Consider the following 18,606-nt stretch of genomic DNA (forward strand, 5'->3'; position numbering starts at 1 on the left):
ACTGAACCCACAGGAAAGAAGGGCATTTTCGTTGGCCAGGTTCAATGCAAATCCATCGAACCTCCTGTGGGGAAGATTCTCGGGCAGGGCGAAGGATGAGAGGATCTGTCCGTGTCATGACCCTCAGGTGGAAAGCCTTCCACATATGGTTTTTCATTGTAACCTTTACGTCGACCTTCGTCAACGGTTCCTGGACCGGCTCTGCATTCCCAGAGGGAGACCAGAGCGGGAAATCTTGCGGTTCCTCTTGCTGGGGAAGGACCCGGTCCTCACCGAGATGGTGGCTCAATATCTTAATTTACTATTTTCTCGGCGTTGTACTCTGCAGTCGTCTGAGTCGCCGGAAGCCCCATTGTCGTGAAAGCGGATGGCGGATTATTCCCTTCCCTCTCTTGGCACAGCGTTTGCCACAGTGACAGTTTTAATCTGTTATTATTTTGTATGCGAGTTTGTTTGATGCCAATAAAGGTTTTACTTACTTAAATAAATTATTTATTGAACAACGGGGTATTGGGTAGCTGATGATAAATCCTACGTGTCTTTCTGAACCCAGAAACTGAAGCCATTGTTTTGTTTACAGCAATAACAAGCAAGAGCATTAGCTTGAGATAAAGTATGGGAAGATAGCAACAGTTTTATGCACTGGATGAGAAGCTCTCTCAAGCACTGAGGTTTGGTTTTGATGGTAGCATGTGATTTCTAAAAGCCCATATTGGATTATATTGTAATGAAAAGGAATATTTATTTTCATGAAGAAACTAACTAAAACATCTGAAACATTGTGAAAAACATTTGAAAAGAAATGAATTATTACATAAGTATGAATACATTAGGGAACAGCAAATATATGGGTATTGGTTTGGTGACAAGAAAAATAACAGCTCCTTCTCACCTTTGGTCTCACAGATCATCACATTGCTGTAGTCACTTTCACCTCCTTCATTGTAGCACTGCATTTTAATATCATAAGATGTTTCAGGTTGCAGGTGACTTATCATGTGCCACTGCTTTGTGCCTAGAAAGAAAGAAAAACATATAGACAGGTTTTCTCCTTGCTTGACATTAAGCATGTAGCATGTTTGTTTCACAATTTGGAAAATATAAACTGAGCTAAAAATTGTAGGAACTGTCCTTGCAATTTGAGGACAACAGGTAAAAATTAAATGGCATATTGCAATTAAGAGCTAAGATAGCAGGCCAAAATCAGTCTTACATACACAAATATGCATATAAGAAGAATGTAATTTACTACTAATAAAATGTCTACAACCTTCCTGAACATGTTTGTCTCAAAGATGGAATGTAGCATCTATTTAACATAAAACCCTAAGGGCAAAGTCTGCATCAGACATGTAAATAAAACTGCAATAAGAAATATTTGGCAGAAAGTGGTTGTTTTAAACTTTGGAATTTGACCAATACATAGCAGTATGCCACTGCCTTTGCATGCACAGCCATGGATCACAACATGCTATGATGATAGAATGTCTTTCTTTCATAGAATGTCAGGAATGCCTTGATGGTGTTTCCTGCTTGGCACGGGGTTGGACTGGACGGCCCTTGTGGTCTCTTCCAACTCTATGATTCTATGAGACTCATCTAGCCCGTTGTTGATGGCCTTCCACCATGCTATGAAGATCTGACTTTTTTTTTTTTATAAATAAAGCATGCAATAGGAGCCTGGTAGAAAGAGACACTGTACTTTTGACTGTAGGTCTTGCTGTTGATACAACTAATCACAATGTGATACAAGGAGTAACATGAACCACCTCCACCTGGCACCATAATCATGTACAGTGGTACCTCGGGTTACAGACACTTCAGGTTACAGACTCCGCTAACCCAGAAATAATACCTCAGGTTAAGAACTCTGCTTCAGGATGAGAACAGAAATCGTGCGGTGGCAGCGGGAGGCCCTATTAGCGAATGTGGTACCTCAGGTTAAGAACAATTTCAAGTTAAGAACAAACCTCCAGAATGAATTAAGTTTGTAACCCAAGGTACCACTGTATTCTCATTGTAATCATGCTGAAATGCAAGCTTAAGAGTGGAACAGAGAAAAAGCAAACCACAAGAGGGTGTGTAAAGGGAAGTTTTAGGAACATGCTAGGCCATGACATTTAAATGGAATAAACAGAAAAATGCCTAGCTAGCTGAAATGTGGAAGTGTCTGTCTATGCAGTTAAGCTAGCGCTATCACATGCAAGATTGTATTATTGGGTGTCTTGTATGTCTAACCTATGTGTATAAAAGGGTTCAGCCTCTGATCACTTTTCTGATCGCCTGCTGTTTCCTTTCCTGCTCAAGTAAGGAATTAAATTGCTTTTAGAGGATTATTGGGTGTCACTTGTCATTTTGATAGTGAGTAAAGGACTCAGCTGTGCAGGAGACCTTAGGTGGGGTTTCCCCACAGCACTTTCACCATGCTATTAAGACTTGACTTTTTAAATATAAAGCATGTGATAGGAGCCTGGTAGAAAGAGAAACTGTACTTTTGTCTGTAGGTCTTCTGTAACATTTTGCTAGCCACCTTAGGTTGTGTGTGTCTTTTTAAAGGCAGAAAAATGAAGAGATCACAAAAAGACTTGAAGCCACTCAATTCTATACTTAAGTCTAAGAACATACTCCAGAGAACCTGAGGAAAGCTTAAGTAGTTCACTAACAGCATGACTAGTACAAGCTGCAGACAATTTTTATGTACTATGAAAATATATGAAGTAAGAAGGCCTTTGATATTCAGCATTGGAAATTCTAATCCAAACAAATTCATTTAAGAGAATGATTTTACTGTGTCTGGCTGAAAGTCAATTTTTCGTTTAGACACCACCTGGTGTTTTCTGTGTGCTCATAAATCACTTTCAGTCTGTATGCTCACCCTTATGACAAGTTTTAATAAAGAGGAACCCACTATAATTAAAATGGTTTAGATATGCCTAACGCTTCTTAAATGTTGACATTGTGGTCTATTTCTGCTGGAACTACTTCCACCTATAATACAGACAGATCTATAAGCTACAGCCTTCACAGGGAAGAATAGTATCAAGATGCTACTGTATTTCAACAGCACCCAAGTAGGGGTGCTATTTACACAATAACCCAAAACTCTTCTTTGCTCCACTTAGAAAGGTGGAAGTAAAGCAGGATCGTTTCAGTTGGTGCTTCCCCTGATCTCCACATACAGTCCGACAAAGGTGAAAAAGGGGCTTTATGTGCAAACATGCTTCGGCACCACCTGAAACATTGATCAATCATGGATCTCAACTGCATGGAAGGCTCCAGACATGCGCACTCACAGACACCTTTGCTTCAATGCATAGAGCTTGAGTCAGTCAGTGTAATTCTGCTTCCCCTCAAAATCACACTCCAGGTGTGAATCACATGCATATACAGCTATTGTCCCTACTGAAAGACTGAACCGACAAGAGAACACACTGTTGTACAATACAGCCTGCCAATATCTGAAAATCTGTGTGTTTAATTGCTTTGCTGAAGAGCCTTAGAGGTGGCTGTTTCAAGCAATCTTAGTTCAGGCTTTAGATTTTCCCTTCAAACATTTACTAGAACTGGAATCAGTACAAATATTTTAACTCTGTTCCCATATATTGAAGCAAGGAAAACGTAGGCAACTGTTGACACTATCTCCATGAACCAAGTATGGAATGCAAAATTTCAGCACAGGAGACAACAGCAGGTTTGGTGGTGCTTTTGCTGAACAAGCAGAAAGACAGAAAAGTACTGACTATGTAATGAAGAACCAAATGCAAACATCAGGAACTTTAAAAATAAAATCAAGCTAGCATGTGGCAACATATACATACAGAAAAGGCATCAAAGTTTTGAGACAATCTCAGAAAGACAAGACTGAAATGAAACCTTGGGCTACTAATGAAGTCACAACCATTGCAAAGCTTTACTATTCAGTGTTTGGAACTGAAAATCATGTGTCGAAATTAACTTATGAAAGGTACAAAAAAGAAAAAAGAAAATACAATGCAGCTTCAGTGATCCAAAAGGCATGCAGAAGAGATTCCTCTCTCTATATTTTCCTACATAACTGAGGCTAATTTGAATATTAAAATCAATAAGTAGTTGTGGCTATATAATGTAGTAAAGAAGAGTTTGATGTATAACATTTCTACCACTGTGCAAATTTCTGTTCAAGCTTTGGCACAGCAGAGCAGCTGCTAGTGGTTTCAGGCTTCCACTAAGATTTCAGAATGCATAAACCTGAAAATCAGGAACAAGCAATTTCGCAGCACAGCGGAGCTCACTTAAACATTTATAAACACAGATTCTGTGTACCAGAAAGGCTACAAGTGAAACACTGAACTTCTTCCAAGGTAATAGCTTAACCTCTCAGTTAACTACACTCGTTACATAGGCATTTGAGAACAGGTTTAATCTTACATAAAATAATTTTAAGAGCTCATAGATGCGCTAACAGGTGTTATCAGGGGAATTCTGTATTGTCAGTGCTCAACCCAATGCCTGTTCTTGCGAAATGAATGTAATTTGGTTTATATACTTTCCCACTGTACAGCTCATAAAATTAAGACCTACAAATGGACCAAAATCCATCCAATAAAATCAGCTGCTTATATATTAGTGTTATGAGAATAAATCTGAGCAGTTCTTTTCCAGCTTCAAGCACATGTTAAGATATTTAACACTTGAACTGAATAAAGGAACAATTGCAGTATAGAAAATTTTGTAGCTTATCTCAAATTTGTAACCTAAACTTTAACAAAATGGCATCTTTATTGTAATGGGTCGCTGAATTCAAAAAGTGAAGGATCGTTCCTTCACATGAACAGCTTCCACACAATCCTGTTAGACCATAAGGAGATTTATGGATCATCATGAAATTTATTATGATAACTAATACTCCACAAATATAGTCCCGCTGCAATTTCTGTGACAAGGGTTCAAGATCTGTCAGTGACACAGGGAGGAAGAGATGTTTGTTACAAACAACTATTAAACATAAGTTTGGTGTGGTTGCAACAGAAGCAAATGCAATTCTGGAGTGTACTAGTGAAAGTTCCTCTAGCAGAGAAGCTACTGACCACCTGGTACAAGACACTGAATGAAAACATGTTTATTCTAGTGCCTCAACTCTAGTTCACAGGAATCAGAAAGGGTTCTCACCCTCCGCCCAGCATTGCACTTTGGCTTTCTTGAATGTTACAAAGAGCAGTCCCTTAGTCTATAGTAGAGAGTTGTCTATTTAGGTGATGTCTTTTTTGTGATGTCTTTGTTATGTTTTCTTTACATTAGAACAGCATTTGGGTTGGTGCTTTGGAGAGGGAATAAGAAGAACTGTAATTGGAGCAATTCCTTGCATAATCAGAGTAACGTATCTTACCTTCCACAACATCCCTCTTGTAATCACTATCATTGTCACTATCTGTTGGCCGGTAATAAATATAAAATCCTTGGATGGGTGTGTTGTTGTTGCTCGAAGTGATATACTAGAAAAGAAATATTAAAACAACTGAAATTCCAAAACTCCATTTCTTTGTAATATTTGAATCAGGTGTAGCTGTTTAGGTCCCGGATCAGTGCCCGGATGCAGTAGTGGGCTGGATGAGGATCAATAAACTAAAGTTGAGGCCCTGTGGGTAAGGGGCTCCTGGTTCTGGGAAACAGGAGAGTTGCATGTTTGGGATGGGGCTGCATTTGTCTGAAGGAATAGGTATCTAGTCTGGGGTATACCTGGATCTATCACTGTCACTGGCGACTCAAGTAGGCTCCATGGCCATGAATGCCTTTTTATAGCTCTGGCTGGTATGTCAGCTATGACTGTTCTTAGAAAGGCACAGCCTAAGCCAGTGACCCATGCCTTGGAAATTTTGAGATTGCAGTAATAGAATGTATCCAATGTGGGGCTGCTCTGAAGACTGTTTCAAAAGTTGCAGCTGGTATACAATGTGGTAACTTGGTTGCTCAGTGGAGCACCATACTGTGGGCATGTAACATCCCACTTGAAAAAAACTGCACTGGCTTTCAATTTGCTATTAACCAAAGTTTAAGGGTCTACTGAAATTTATAAAACCTTAAACAACTTGGAACTGGGTTACACAAAGGAATGCTTTCTCCCATATAGACCTGTCCATGCAATGAGATCAGAAGTTGAGCCCTCTTATGCATCCTTCCAGCCGCCAGCCCACTAGGAAAACGGCTGTTGTGACGGTAGCACCTACTATGTGGAAGAGCCTCCTTACAGAGCTACAGTAGGCACTATCTATATTATGTTTTGATGCAAGTTTTTAAGAGTACATGTTCACCAAGGCATTTTCCTGAGTGCAATGCTGGTTGCTAATACTGACTGCACATACTCAGCATTTATACTGTGCATTTCAAGTGCTCACTGCTTTTCATATACAGCTTTTGGTTCCCAAAAGGTCAGTTTAGTATAATGCATTGATTTGTTGCTGTACAGAACCGACATTTGATCTAACGCGCGATACAAGCAAAATCAATTTTTTCATGCTGCACATATCTTTCCTGCAACATAAAGCATTCCTCCCAGAGAATGACAGTAAATTGATACTTACAGTCCACTTTAACATGATCTGAGTGTCGCTGACTGCCTCAGTATAAGCAATGTGAGGTCCTGCGACGGGTCGGTTGGAAAACCGATTGGTAAAGCCAGCTACCTGATAAGGCCGAGAGGCAGAACTTCGTGGGCTCTCCCCGTAGTTATTAATAGCAATCACACGAAACTTATATGCAGCTCCTTTCATATGGCAAAAAAAGAGAATTGAACATTAGATAAGATAAAACCCAGCATTCTAGAAACATAGAACAGAAAGATCCAAATGGCTCTTGTTGTAAGGTTATCCTATACTACTTTTCTCACTTATTATGCTGGACATCCCTTTCTGATAGAAAGATCCAATCTAGCCAAATACTGGATGTTATTTTCCACCAGGAAAGATATGGCAAGTTGTGAGCACATGCCTGCTCTCTATACCAAGTTAGGAAAGTAAAAGCTGGTCAGTGACTTATTCTCATGCCGATTATGAAAATGCTGTTCAGATGCTTGACTAAAAAGAAGTTTGTGATAGTTAAGACACAAGGACTGATAATTTCCCTGAATCTTATACAGCATTGGTGGCATTAAAAGCAGCATCTTATAGTTTAACAGGATCTTAACTTGGCTACAGCGCAAATGCAGAAACGCATAATACTGATCGTGATCTCTCTTGAACAAAAAAAAAAGCATATTAATACCTGGATCCAAACTGCCAACTTCCACCGAAAGTTTGGAAGGGGAGATGTTATCAGCTGCAACCAGCCACTCACTGTTCCTGTTCATGCGTTTATATTCTACTTTAAAGGCAGTGATGGGTGATCCACCATTTGCACGTGGGATCCAAGTGACATAAACAGAAGTCTCTGATGCCGTGGAAATAGTAGGTCGATCTGGTGCCTCAGGTACTGAAATAGAGAATTGAGAAGGCTTCATAAAGATTTAGAATAGTTAGAAGTACTTGATTTCTATACCTAGATTTTATTTAATAATGTGTTTCAGTCAAGTGAGAAAGAACATACTCAAATGCGCAGCAGTCTTAAGCCCAGAAAATCTTTTCTTAAATGCAAACATGGGAGATCATTTCAGTTTTCAAATATGGAGATAATTAGAGCTTCTTAGGAGAAAAAAATAGCTAGTTTGGCAATGTAGTCTATTGTATATATCCTACGTAATGCAAAAACACTGTATTATGTCAGCACACACCAGTCCTGAAGTATTAGCACATCATCAGAAACCAAGAAAATTGCATAGCTTAATTCACAACCACAGAAAGAGACAGGGTGATCTGCTGTTGCTGTGTCACTACTACTTGGTACCGAACTGAAATGAACATATTGCACAGAAACCTAACCATTTGCAGAACAGAAAGCCTACAATCTAAACTGAAATTCCTAGATACAGTATAAGAATAAAGCTTTCATAAGTATCAAGAAGCTTTAAGACCTCATAAAAACAAGTTAGCTAGCATTCAAAACCATGCAGATTATATTAATACTTACTGAACTCACTTGAAGTTAGACAGCAGTGGGAACAGAAAGAATGGAGAGAGGTGGTGTTAGTAAGTGTGATTATAACCATTCTGGCAGACATATCCTTCAGTCTTTACTTTATTGGTTCATACACTTAAACTACATAGAGTACAGCATAGAGAAATGAGATATAATTTGGAAGAGGAAGATACATAGTTTAACCATGAAAAGGTTATATATCCTTAAGGCTATTTTCCAGCTTGTCATCTTTTACCACACAGGACAGACAACACATGCAAGCGCTGACACTTGACTATGTTGTTTCACATCAATTTAACTATGAAACGTTGAAATATTCTGTGAAATTTAGCAACTTGATGAAAGTGGTGGAACATACATTGGACTCGTTTTTAAGTCAATGAGTAGGACATCTCTGACTAATTATAAATTCCATTAATCCTACCATCTCAACATGCAACCCAAAGACCATCACAAATAATACATTTTGATTATACACTGGAACCCTCTTCATTACACAACAAATCATATAGGAAATCAGGAGGGTAAATAAATAATTTAATGAGTGAGGAGTCCTACTTTCTGGAAGGTTTGGATGCACCAGAGAGTTCCCCCTGGGAATCAAGTTCCTGAATCAAGTAGGATTAGGCTCCCCACACCTCAGCTGATGCACAGAGAGTTCATTCTTGGACAAACTCTGATGAATCGTGAGGACCACTGTCAATCGTCTGGTGACATTATAATGTGTATACTCTGTCAAAGTTGGCCCACAAGGTGGGGGTCGACTAATTGGCAGATTAAATATTGCTTTCCAGCTGCAGCATTCAGTCACATCTCTATCTGCCTGGCACCTCACATCACATATGATGTCAGGTTTGGGGCAAGTGGATGTGGTTTGGTGAAGCTCCACAGACCAGAGGTTCTCTACCCCAATCTAGCCCACTGCAATCTACTCTGACTGGAAGCACTCTCCCAAAAGCAGAGGTCTTACCCAGCACTGCCACCCAAGATCTTTAACTGGATGTAGAAGCTGCCGTATACCATGTCAGACTATTGCACATCTAGCCCAGTACTGCCCACACTGAGCAGTGACAATTTTTCAGGTTCTCATAATATGCTACCAGATTTTTGTTTAACTGAAGATGCCAGGGATTGAATTTGGATCCTCTTCATGCAAAGCATGCATTCTGCAATGACCTACGGGGCCTTCCCAATTCTACAAACAGTTTAGTGCTCAGTCAGTGTTCTTTTAAGTTGCTGTACTGTCATTCAACCAGAAGCATCACAAATTGAACACTTACACATAAATGACCTGAAAATCAGATGAACAGCCAGAGAACATTCAGGAGGGTTTCCTTCCACACACACACACACACACACACACACACCAAAACATAATGTATGCTGCAGTATAAAATCCACAGAGAAAAATCTAAATGTTAACACCTACCTCCACTATGTCGGGATGAATCTGGAAGGACCACTCCAAAATTGTTGGTTGCCCCTTCTTGAATGACAGAGTGCTTAGGAATACCAACTGGTTGAGAGGGAGCCTGTGTATTTTTTGAGGAGGAGGTTCTTTCTAAAAGAGAGATTATGTGCTCAGTGAGTGGAAGAAACCTTGCTAGTCAGTCAATATCCTTTCCTATGGGATGTTTCGAACCAAGCAGAAAAGGTTTATAATCACACACATCCTACACAATTTTTCATGCCATTTGAGAACAGCTTTCTTCCCCATGGAAACAGGCAGCAATACTATTGAAACTAAATGATATTTACACTACAGAAATCCCAATAAAACTGAATATATTATGCTATTGATGGTACATCAGTTTAGCCTTTGCTATAGAAGGGCAGCCCCAATCTGCAAGTCCGTTTCAATGGAACTTTGAGAAGTTCCCAAGGAAAGGGTATTCTCATTGTGAAGAGATCCTAAATGCCCTTCTATGTATGAAAGAGCACAGCCTCCCAATAATGCAAGAAAGGTGATTTTGCTAATCTGCCTTCATTCCTGTAGCCAGCCAGCCACACAACTTTCAATACTGTTCCCAAGGGACCCCACTAGTAGATTTTTGCAAATTTCTCCTCTCCTCTTTAGCCCCAGAGAAAATTTACTCTGGTAAATTTTCTCAGGGGCTAAAGAGGAGAGGAGAAATTTGCAAAAATGACCTTCCTCCCCTTATATCTGACATTTGTTCTGTGAACAGAAGTTCACTCACAGAATCTCAGGGTTCTATTCAGACTGCAGATCTATCTTCAGTTCCTGAGTCCTGGTTCAGAACAAGTACTGGGCGTGGAGTTTCAATGAAACTATAGTCACTATCTTTGGCTTTTTATGGGTATTATAGGTCTCCATAGGGAACTTTAGAGAAAACCCTATCAACTGCAATGTATTTTGAGTAAACGCTTACTTACCTTTGCTAGTACGGAAAGTAAGCATGGAAGGCTGGCCTTCACCGGCCACGTTTCTGGCTACCATCAAGACTTCATAGAGACTGGAAGGTTCCAGTTCTGAGAGAGAAAGTTCATTTTCGCTTCCAGGGACACGAACTGTATTCCAGTTGGTAACACTGACATTATCATCCAACTGCAAAAAGGAATCACAAGAGGCTAAGAGCAAGTAAACCCCTATCTGAATCTGCTGCAGTTAAATACAGGAAAGGCAAGTCTAAATATAAGCTAAAACCTCAGTTATTTCACTATAAGAAAGTGAAAACAAGTAACTGATGTGAAAGAGTTTTCTTAATGACTTTTCCTGAAAAGCTTAGAGCAAGCTTTAGGAGCAGAGATGAATGCACTGGGACATGGAGTTTCCTAATCTTGCTAGGGTTTCTGGTTTTCTCCCCAAGCTTCTGGGCAGTATTTAAATTGGGAGGTTAAATTGGAAACTCCCAAGGCTCTATTTCATGTTGCCAGTAGCAAAAGAACCTGAAACATCTTCATTCCTAAATAGCTACCTACATATCCAGAAGGATGTATCTCTCTTTGGCCTAATATTATCATCTAATATCAGAGTTTTGTACCGTGTGTGTGTGTGTGTTTGTTTAACATAAACCTTGTTTGTTACTAAAAATGATGTGCAAAGTTTATCAAATATAATGCAATTTGAATAAGTACCTTGCGGTATTTCACAAAATAGGCATTAATTGGCTGGCCACCATCTTTTCCAGGGCGCCATACCAGATTGTACTGATCTGGTTTAAGAGTCTGTGGAGGACTGAGAATGATTGGAGCTTCTGGTGGAGAAATGCCACTGGATGTTTTTTCTGTAGCAACTTCTTCAGTAAGAATCTCTGTTGGAGATGAACTTTGAAGGCCTGTATCTGAATCATAATCTCCATCTCCTTCATCACTCTGGGCAATTTCCACAGGAGCAATTTCTTCTGCTTTTGTACTAGTTTCATAAGAATCTACAGAAGGAAGATGAAGGTTAGAGATATGCAGTGCTAGAAAAAGAGGCACTGGAACTCTCCATGTACGCTTCCCTTATTCTCTTATAAGGGCAATGGGGTCTACTTGAGAGAAGGCATCATTTTGGCTACCCCTGGCCTATATACCACAAAATATTTCTTTGCTTTTTGATATTTACTAACAAAAATGAAAGACACATTCTTGTGGCACAGTGAGCCAGTTTGCACATCAGACAAAAGTATAGTTAAATATAAAACTCAGATTTAACGTGAACAAGCTGGCACAAGTTAGTCACACCTTACTTTGCCCCTTCCCTGCTCCTGTGTTTTCCACGCCAGGAGGAAACAAACCACAGCCCTGGCTTAGCATTATGTGTGAACTAACAGTCACTGTTTATTTCCACCAAACCAACCACAACTGTTAAGTCAAGAACCCTGGTTTCCATCATGGGTTTGCTGGGCCAGAAACAATGATAAGTTGCAGAATATGTATGGGCAGCAACAGGCAGAGGCTCCTGACCATCCATTAGACGTATGATTTGCCCAAATCCATTTTTTTAAAAAAAAGTTATCCTGACAGTACTTCAGCCAAAATATCTGCACACTATTGGAGCAGCAACTTGGATGCCACTTACCAACGGTAAGGAAAGCTTCGGAACGAGCAGTCCCATATTCATTAATTGCTTCACAGGTATATTTCCCAGCATGCTCTGATGTAACAGGCTGAACATATAAGGAGCTTGATCCACTGCGAGACATGATGAAGTAGGTTCTGTCTGAAATGGAGTTGCCAGTTCTTGCTTGGGAGGATGACTTCCGTGATTTTGAATAAAGCACCTGTGAAGGATGGCTGGTAATCAGCCCATGACTGTTGTACCAACGGATTACAGGCGGAGGCAACCCAGTGGCATTGCAGGACAGCGTGACTGTGTCACCTTCTGCTACTCTGCTGTTTGCTGGCAGCGAGGTTATAGTTGGCTTGAAGCCTCTGTCTATTAAAAATATAAATATAAGATACAAACTCATATTATAATAAAATACTGTTCTTGCATATCCCGAAGCCTGCACAGTCATAAAGGGGGGCAGGGGGTAATATATGCACAAAAAGATCGAGTCTATCAAAATAATATATAGCACAAAAAGGCTAAGTAGACTGCTTTGAGCCACAAACACATCAGAACCCACTCATGCAGGTGCTGTGATTGTTAACTACTCTAGTAAAAAGAAGATTTAATATTCTGAAGAGAAAGAAACTGAAAGCTTTCAAATATGCTCCCTAAACTGAAACATCAGCAAGAAGTATTATTAGAGTTCTATTATTTGAGAATCTGCATACAGTATATAAGTTTACAGCTGGAATTTAGTTTCAATTGGCAACATCATCAAAACTATTGGCAACACTCTCAACACCATCAAAACTAAGAGGCAAATAAATTTAAGTCTGTCACGATTTCATAGCTCACACACTAGGTGGCCTATCAAAAATTGGCTAGTATTTGGTCAGTGGATTACAGTCTACTTTGTAACACAAGAAATGAGGTCTACCATTTTAAAGCATAACTTGATCAGAACAATTTAGGCGAATAATCCCAGGAAGCAACGGGCTATTTTCATGTTAGACTGAAAGATGTCAAAAAGAAAAGCAGAAGTTTATAAACAGAAAGGTGTGTGATGTGAATTATTATTTTTACCTCCTTGGGAATGAAGTCTTCCAGTAGACTGCACAAATCCAATGCCATTGTTGACTAAACACTGATACAACCCTGAATCTTCTCTGGTGAAACCATTAATTCTCAGCTTGTTTCCTGAAGGTAAGTGCCGTGAAGAAAGATGGACAGGAGCTGCATTATGGTACCAGGTGAGGTTAGGTGTCGGGTTTCCATGTATTTCACAGGAAAGATGTATATTTTTACCCAGGGGCACTAACTGATCTTGCAATCCTTTTGAAATTGATGGTGATTCTAGAATGGAAAGGAAAATGTACATATGATATGCTGCTTTCATTCTGTTAATTTCACAATAGCATGTCTCATGGACCATAAATTTCTTGCTTCAAAAAAAACTCGCCAATCAAGCATTTTGCCACTGTATATCTTACCAAGTACGTTTATACTGTAGTTTACATGTTTCACAACTCCGGACTTGTTATCCACCACACAGGAGTAATTTCCAGCATCTGATGTATTAATCGAGTCTATCATAAGATGAGAGTGAAGCATTCTCCACCTGCCTTTAGTGAGTACATCTTGGTCATCCTTATACCAATGGACATAAGAAACAGACAGCCCACTAACAACACATTCCAACATCAAAGGACTGTGCTTAGGCACTGCCAAAGTCTGAGAAGTGGCGGGATGAACAATGTGAAAGTTGCCTGAGGAAGAGCCTAGAAATTAAGAGGAAAGGATACATGAGTTCTTTTCAATTGGGTATTCAAGACTCTCTGGGTTCCTACATTCCCATCAAGGCATTATGTTTCTATACCATTTTATAAACATGCCAACATAACCACCCACTGTTGACCCTAGGCTGAGTGAAGATGTTGTAACATTTGATTGCAGTTTGTTCCCTTCAGCCTGGTTAAATTTCCAAACATTTGCCATGCATAGCCAAGCTACACCTTAAGTAGTACACATTAGTAAGATCTGCTTATCACTTTTCCTTCTTTGTTCATTTCTCTGCTTGCAAACTGCTTTAACCATAAGAATCTACCTTACACGAAGCCAGACCATTGGTTTATCTAGCTCAGTATTGCTTATCATGTCTGGCAGCAGCTCTTCAGCGTTTCAAGGTGTGGGGGCATTTCTTGGTCCTACCTAGAGAGGCCAGAAATTGAACATGGGGACTTTTTCATGCAAAGCATATGCTCTGCCACTGAGCTGTGGACCTTTGCAATGGTCTGCTTGACACAGATGCAACTCTTTAAAAAGGTTAATACTAACTATAATTTACAAACACACTCCAAATTATGTTTTCACATCCATAATAATATTTAGGTATTTAGATTCAATGCTTAACCATGGTTAAGGAAAACTGGTTATGCATTGTGTGCATAGTACCTGCTACTTTGACAGGGCTTTCTTTAAACTGCAAGGAATGAGATAAAGGGAACTTGCAGGGGTAGTCCTTGGTGGTTTATGCCCTATGATTTCATGGAACAATTTTAGTCCTATCACATTCAATACTCACTGCTGATTATGAGCTTATGTCCATTGGGTTCATGTTTAAGATCATCAGTGACTGGGTTATATGCTGCACACTTATAGACTCCTTTGTCATCTGAAGATACATTCAAAATTTGCAGATTTCCAGATGGGAGAATTAGGTAGTTTTCTAGGATAAAAGCGGGTTATTATTAATTAAGTTGCTATGGACTGATTTTCTACTCGTGTGCAGATTAATCAGTGTTTACTGAAACAGAAAGATAATGTAATGACCAAAGCTCAAATTACTGTAGCAATTCCTAATGGTCAGGAAACAGACAGAAAGTGAAACCCATATATATATCCCACACCCACAAGTTCTATGGAATTCCATGGGACTTATTCCTTGGTAAGGGTGCACTGGATTGCAGCCATTTATATCTTTTTATTACACAGAGTCTCACCTGTTGATTGTTCCAGCCATTTCCCTCGTACACGGAAACGAATATGTGCCTCTGGACTACTTTTTGGTGGCTTGCAACTGATTAAAGCAGTATTCCCTTCTTCCACAACAATTGTGTTCCTCACTAAGGTCTCAAAATCATCAAGATCTAGAAGAAAATGTAGTTTTTTTCTTTAAAAGTTCAGAAAATACAGCAGGATCTACTTCCAAAGTTTTGGGTTTAATAAAAATGGGGTGCTCAAGTCCTGATCAGAGGATATTTCTCAGGAGAGAATGTCAATGAAGTAACAATGAAGGAAAGTCTTAAGTTCATGTGTGTCCTTCCCCTCCAACTTTACTAAGCACAGAAATTAAAGTTCCAGCATACAGCCCAGTTTGAAGTTTATTTTCTACAAGCTCTGCGTGTGTGCGCACACGTATGTGCAGGGGATGAATATACCATACCTAAGTCTGAATCTCCATTGTTACTGTATTGACTGTCTCCTGAAGAGCACCATCTAAAAATTCTTCTAACCTTTTCGACCTGAACAATGCTATATGGGAAATCAGAGAATTTCAATAATAAATGAAAGGGAGGAGGAATTCATTCAACGTATCATTAAAAAAACTTTCAGTTATATTGCAATAAGGCTAAAAGGAAAGGCTAACATGCAAGAACTAGTGGGATACTGTTATAAAATCAGATGCAAAAGAAAGGGCATGTAACAAGAACAGAGTACATTTTGTTCCTGCAATGGAAGATAATTGGAATAGCAGAATAGCAATTTGACAATGTGTGGAATATAGTGCTGTTGTACAGTATTGCCATGCCAGTTTTCATTGGCTAGGTTTGCACAGCACATTAAACCATTGTTAACACAAATTATAACTGAGTTTGAATGAGCAGTTGCTGGTTCATACTGCTGAGAGTACAGGTGTCTTCTTCCTCCCCTGCTCCTGCTGTACTGTTGGGAAATAAGCCATGATCTGGTTATGTCATGTTATCTGAACCCACTCTTCTGGTTTGTTTCTCTCCAAACAAACTTTGGCTTCCACATCTTGCTCCTTTGTAGAAAAAAAACTGGGGTTGAACAACATGACATGCAGTGGCAAGGAAGAAATGAAGTGCCCATGACTTCAGCAGCATGCATGAACATGCTGCTCCACACTGGCTTCTTTTAGAATCATAGAGTTGGAAGAGACCACAAGGGCCATCCAGTCCAACCCCCTGCCAAGCAGGAAACACCATCAAAGCATTCCTGGCATATGGCCGTCAAGCCTCTGCTTAAAGATCTCCAAAGAAGGAGAGTCCACCACACTCCTTGGTAGCAAATTCCACTGCCGAACAGCTCTTACTGTCAGGAAGTTCTTCCTAATGTTTAGGTGGAATCTTCTTTCTTGTAGTTTGAATCCATTGCTCCATGTCCGCTTCTCTGGAGCAGCAGAAAATGACCTTTCACCCTCTTCTATATGACATCCTTTTATATATTTGAACATGGCTATCATATCACCCCTTAACCTCCTCTTCTCCAGGCTAAATATACCCAGCTCCCTAAACTGTTCCCCATAAGACATCGTTTCCAGGCCTTTGACCATTTTGGCTGCCCTCCTCTGGACACGTTCCAGCTTGTCAGTATCCTTCTTGAACTGTGGTGCCCAGAACTGGACACAGTACTCCAGGTGAGGTCTGACCAGAGCAGAATGCAGTGGTACTATTACTTCCCTTGATCTAGATGCTATACTCCTATTGATGCAGCCCAGAATTGCATTGGCTTTTTTAGCTGCTGCATCACACTGTTGACTCATGTCAAGTTTGTGGTCTACCAAGACTCCTAGATCTTTTCACATGTACAGCCAGGTGTCACCCATCCTGTATTTGTGCCTTTCATTTTTTTTTGCCCAAGTGTAGTACTTTACATTTCTCCCTGTTAAAATTCATCTTGTTTGCTTTGGCCCAGTTCTCTAATCTGTTAAGGTCATTTTGTAGCGTGATCCTGTCCTCTGGGGTATTAGCTACCCCTCCCAATTTGGTGTCATCTGCATACTTGATCAGGATGCCCTCAAGCCCATCATCCAAGTCATTGATAAAGATGTTGAATAAGACTGGGGTATGGTTTAATGGTTTAACATTAAACTATGGTTTAATGTGACGTGTGAAGTGGGCCACTGTTTTGTACAATTCTCAGCTTAAGTTACAGATCTGCTAGTTCACTTAAATGCCAATTCACCTACCAGTAGCTCCACCATTTCCATTTTCACCTACAAGTGGTACAGTACACTTAGATATATTCACAACTTATTGCAACCAGTAGAGTTTGTCAGTGCTAACTGACCTTTTTAAGTTCTCAAGGGAATCCTGCTACGGGTCAATACTCTACAAATATACTTACCCGTCTCAATTATGAGAAACTTTTCTCTTATGGGTATTTGGGGTATGCTTCATACGCACAGCATCTTTATAAATGAGATTCTTTAACCCAGGCTTACAAGACATTTCAAGCATCTTACTTCTGATCCCCAAAAGCCAAAACACCCTCAAGTTGGAAATACTTTTGAAAACAAGAGGGGGATAGGTTTTCAAAAGACAAATATGAGCATGGGATGATTTTGTTGAGGCCTTTTAACTTTTATTTAAGATTGTATATGCAAATCTAATTTTTTTACAGTTTATTATGGTTTACAATGTAAATTATGGCAATTCCCACGGAATTTACAAGGTGTTGTTCCCCTCCCCTTTCAATTCAGGTAAAACTGATCAAACTTGCACCATCTACCTAAAAACTAGGGGGTGTTTGGATCATAGCTGCCAAGTATCCCGTATCCGCCGGGAAAACCCCTTTTTTCTTACCGTTTCCCGGCGGTCTCCCGTTTAGGTTAAAATCCTGGTATTGTCCCTTAAATCGGCTTCGGCCCGGCGGCCATTTTTCTGGTGCCGCTTTGCCCTTCTATGGGCACCAGAAAATGGCGGCGCCGGCGCCGGAAGTCGCTTCCGCGCATGACCGGAAGTTGCGTGACGCGACTTCCGGTTGCGCTTTGCCCTTCTATGGGCATCAGAAAATGGCGGCGCCGGCGCCGGAAGTCGCTTTTACGTGTTTCCGGTCATGCGTGGAAGCGACTTCCGGCGCTGGCGCCGCCATTTTCTGGTGCCCATAGAAGGGCGAAGCGCCACCAGAAGTTGCGTCACGCAACTTCCGGTCATGCGCGCGCTGCCGATCCCGGATCTTTACGTCCGGAACTTGGCAGGTATGGTTTGGATAGGGCTTCAGATAAAGATTTCTTCATTTAGCACAAACTCCCTTTCCAGAACATGTTTATAAATTGCAATATGAGGACTGATTTTTACTGGAAGAAATTATTAATAGTTTCTTTCTATATTATGCAGTTAACTTCAAGAGAAAAACACAAAGTAAGTAATTTGTTTTACTATGTGCTTCTAACACAGAGGTCACCCTTTTGTCCCAAAAAAGGCATGTTTAAAAACACATAAATTCCTCCCAGATGTTAAAAATTCATGGATGTGGCAAACAAAAAAATGGGCAAAATAAAAGGAAACATTATAAAAGGGTATAATGTGCTCAGTTTTACC

General features: G+C 40.0%; 1 protein-coding gene across 4 annotated transcripts in view; it reads right to left on the minus strand.

Moving 5' to 3' along the window:
* CDON (cell adhesion associated, oncogene regulated) overlaps positions 1 to 18,606 on the minus strand; it is a 120,556-nt gene that overhangs the window by 17,754 nt on the left and 84,196 nt on the right. For all 4 annotated transcript variants that reach the window (XM_060268305.2, XM_035140257.3, XM_060268306.2 and 1 more), the window contains 12 exons: positions 15,043 to 15,189; positions 14,625 to 14,768; positions 13,534 to 13,821; positions 13,127 to 13,396; positions 12,071 to 12,427; positions 11,143 to 11,435; positions 10,441 to 10,612; positions 9,476 to 9,607; positions 7,237 to 7,443; positions 6,558 to 6,739; positions 5,366 to 5,471; positions 893 to 1,015 (listed from right to left, as the gene is read on the minus strand). In XM_060268305.2, the coding sequence (XP_060124288.2) occupies positions 893 to 1,015; positions 5,366 to 5,471; positions 6,558 to 6,739; positions 7,237 to 7,443; positions 9,476 to 9,607; positions 10,441 to 10,612; positions 11,143 to 11,435; positions 12,071 to 12,427; positions 13,127 to 13,396; positions 13,534 to 13,821; positions 14,625 to 14,768; positions 15,043 to 15,189 (2,421 nt within the window). The remainder of the gene's footprint in view (positions 1 to 892; positions 1,016 to 5,365; positions 5,472 to 6,557; positions 6,740 to 7,236; positions 7,444 to 9,475; positions 9,608 to 10,440; positions 10,613 to 11,142; positions 11,436 to 12,070; positions 12,428 to 13,126; positions 13,397 to 13,533; positions 13,822 to 14,624; positions 14,769 to 15,042; positions 15,190 to 18,606) is intronic.

This window comes from Zootoca vivipara, chromosome 14 (assembly GCF_965207765.1).
Source record: "Zootoca vivipara chromosome 14, rZooViv2.hap1.1, whole genome shotgun sequence".
NCBI lineage: Eukaryota > Metazoa > Chordata > Lepidosauria > Squamata > Lacertidae > Zootoca > Zootoca vivipara.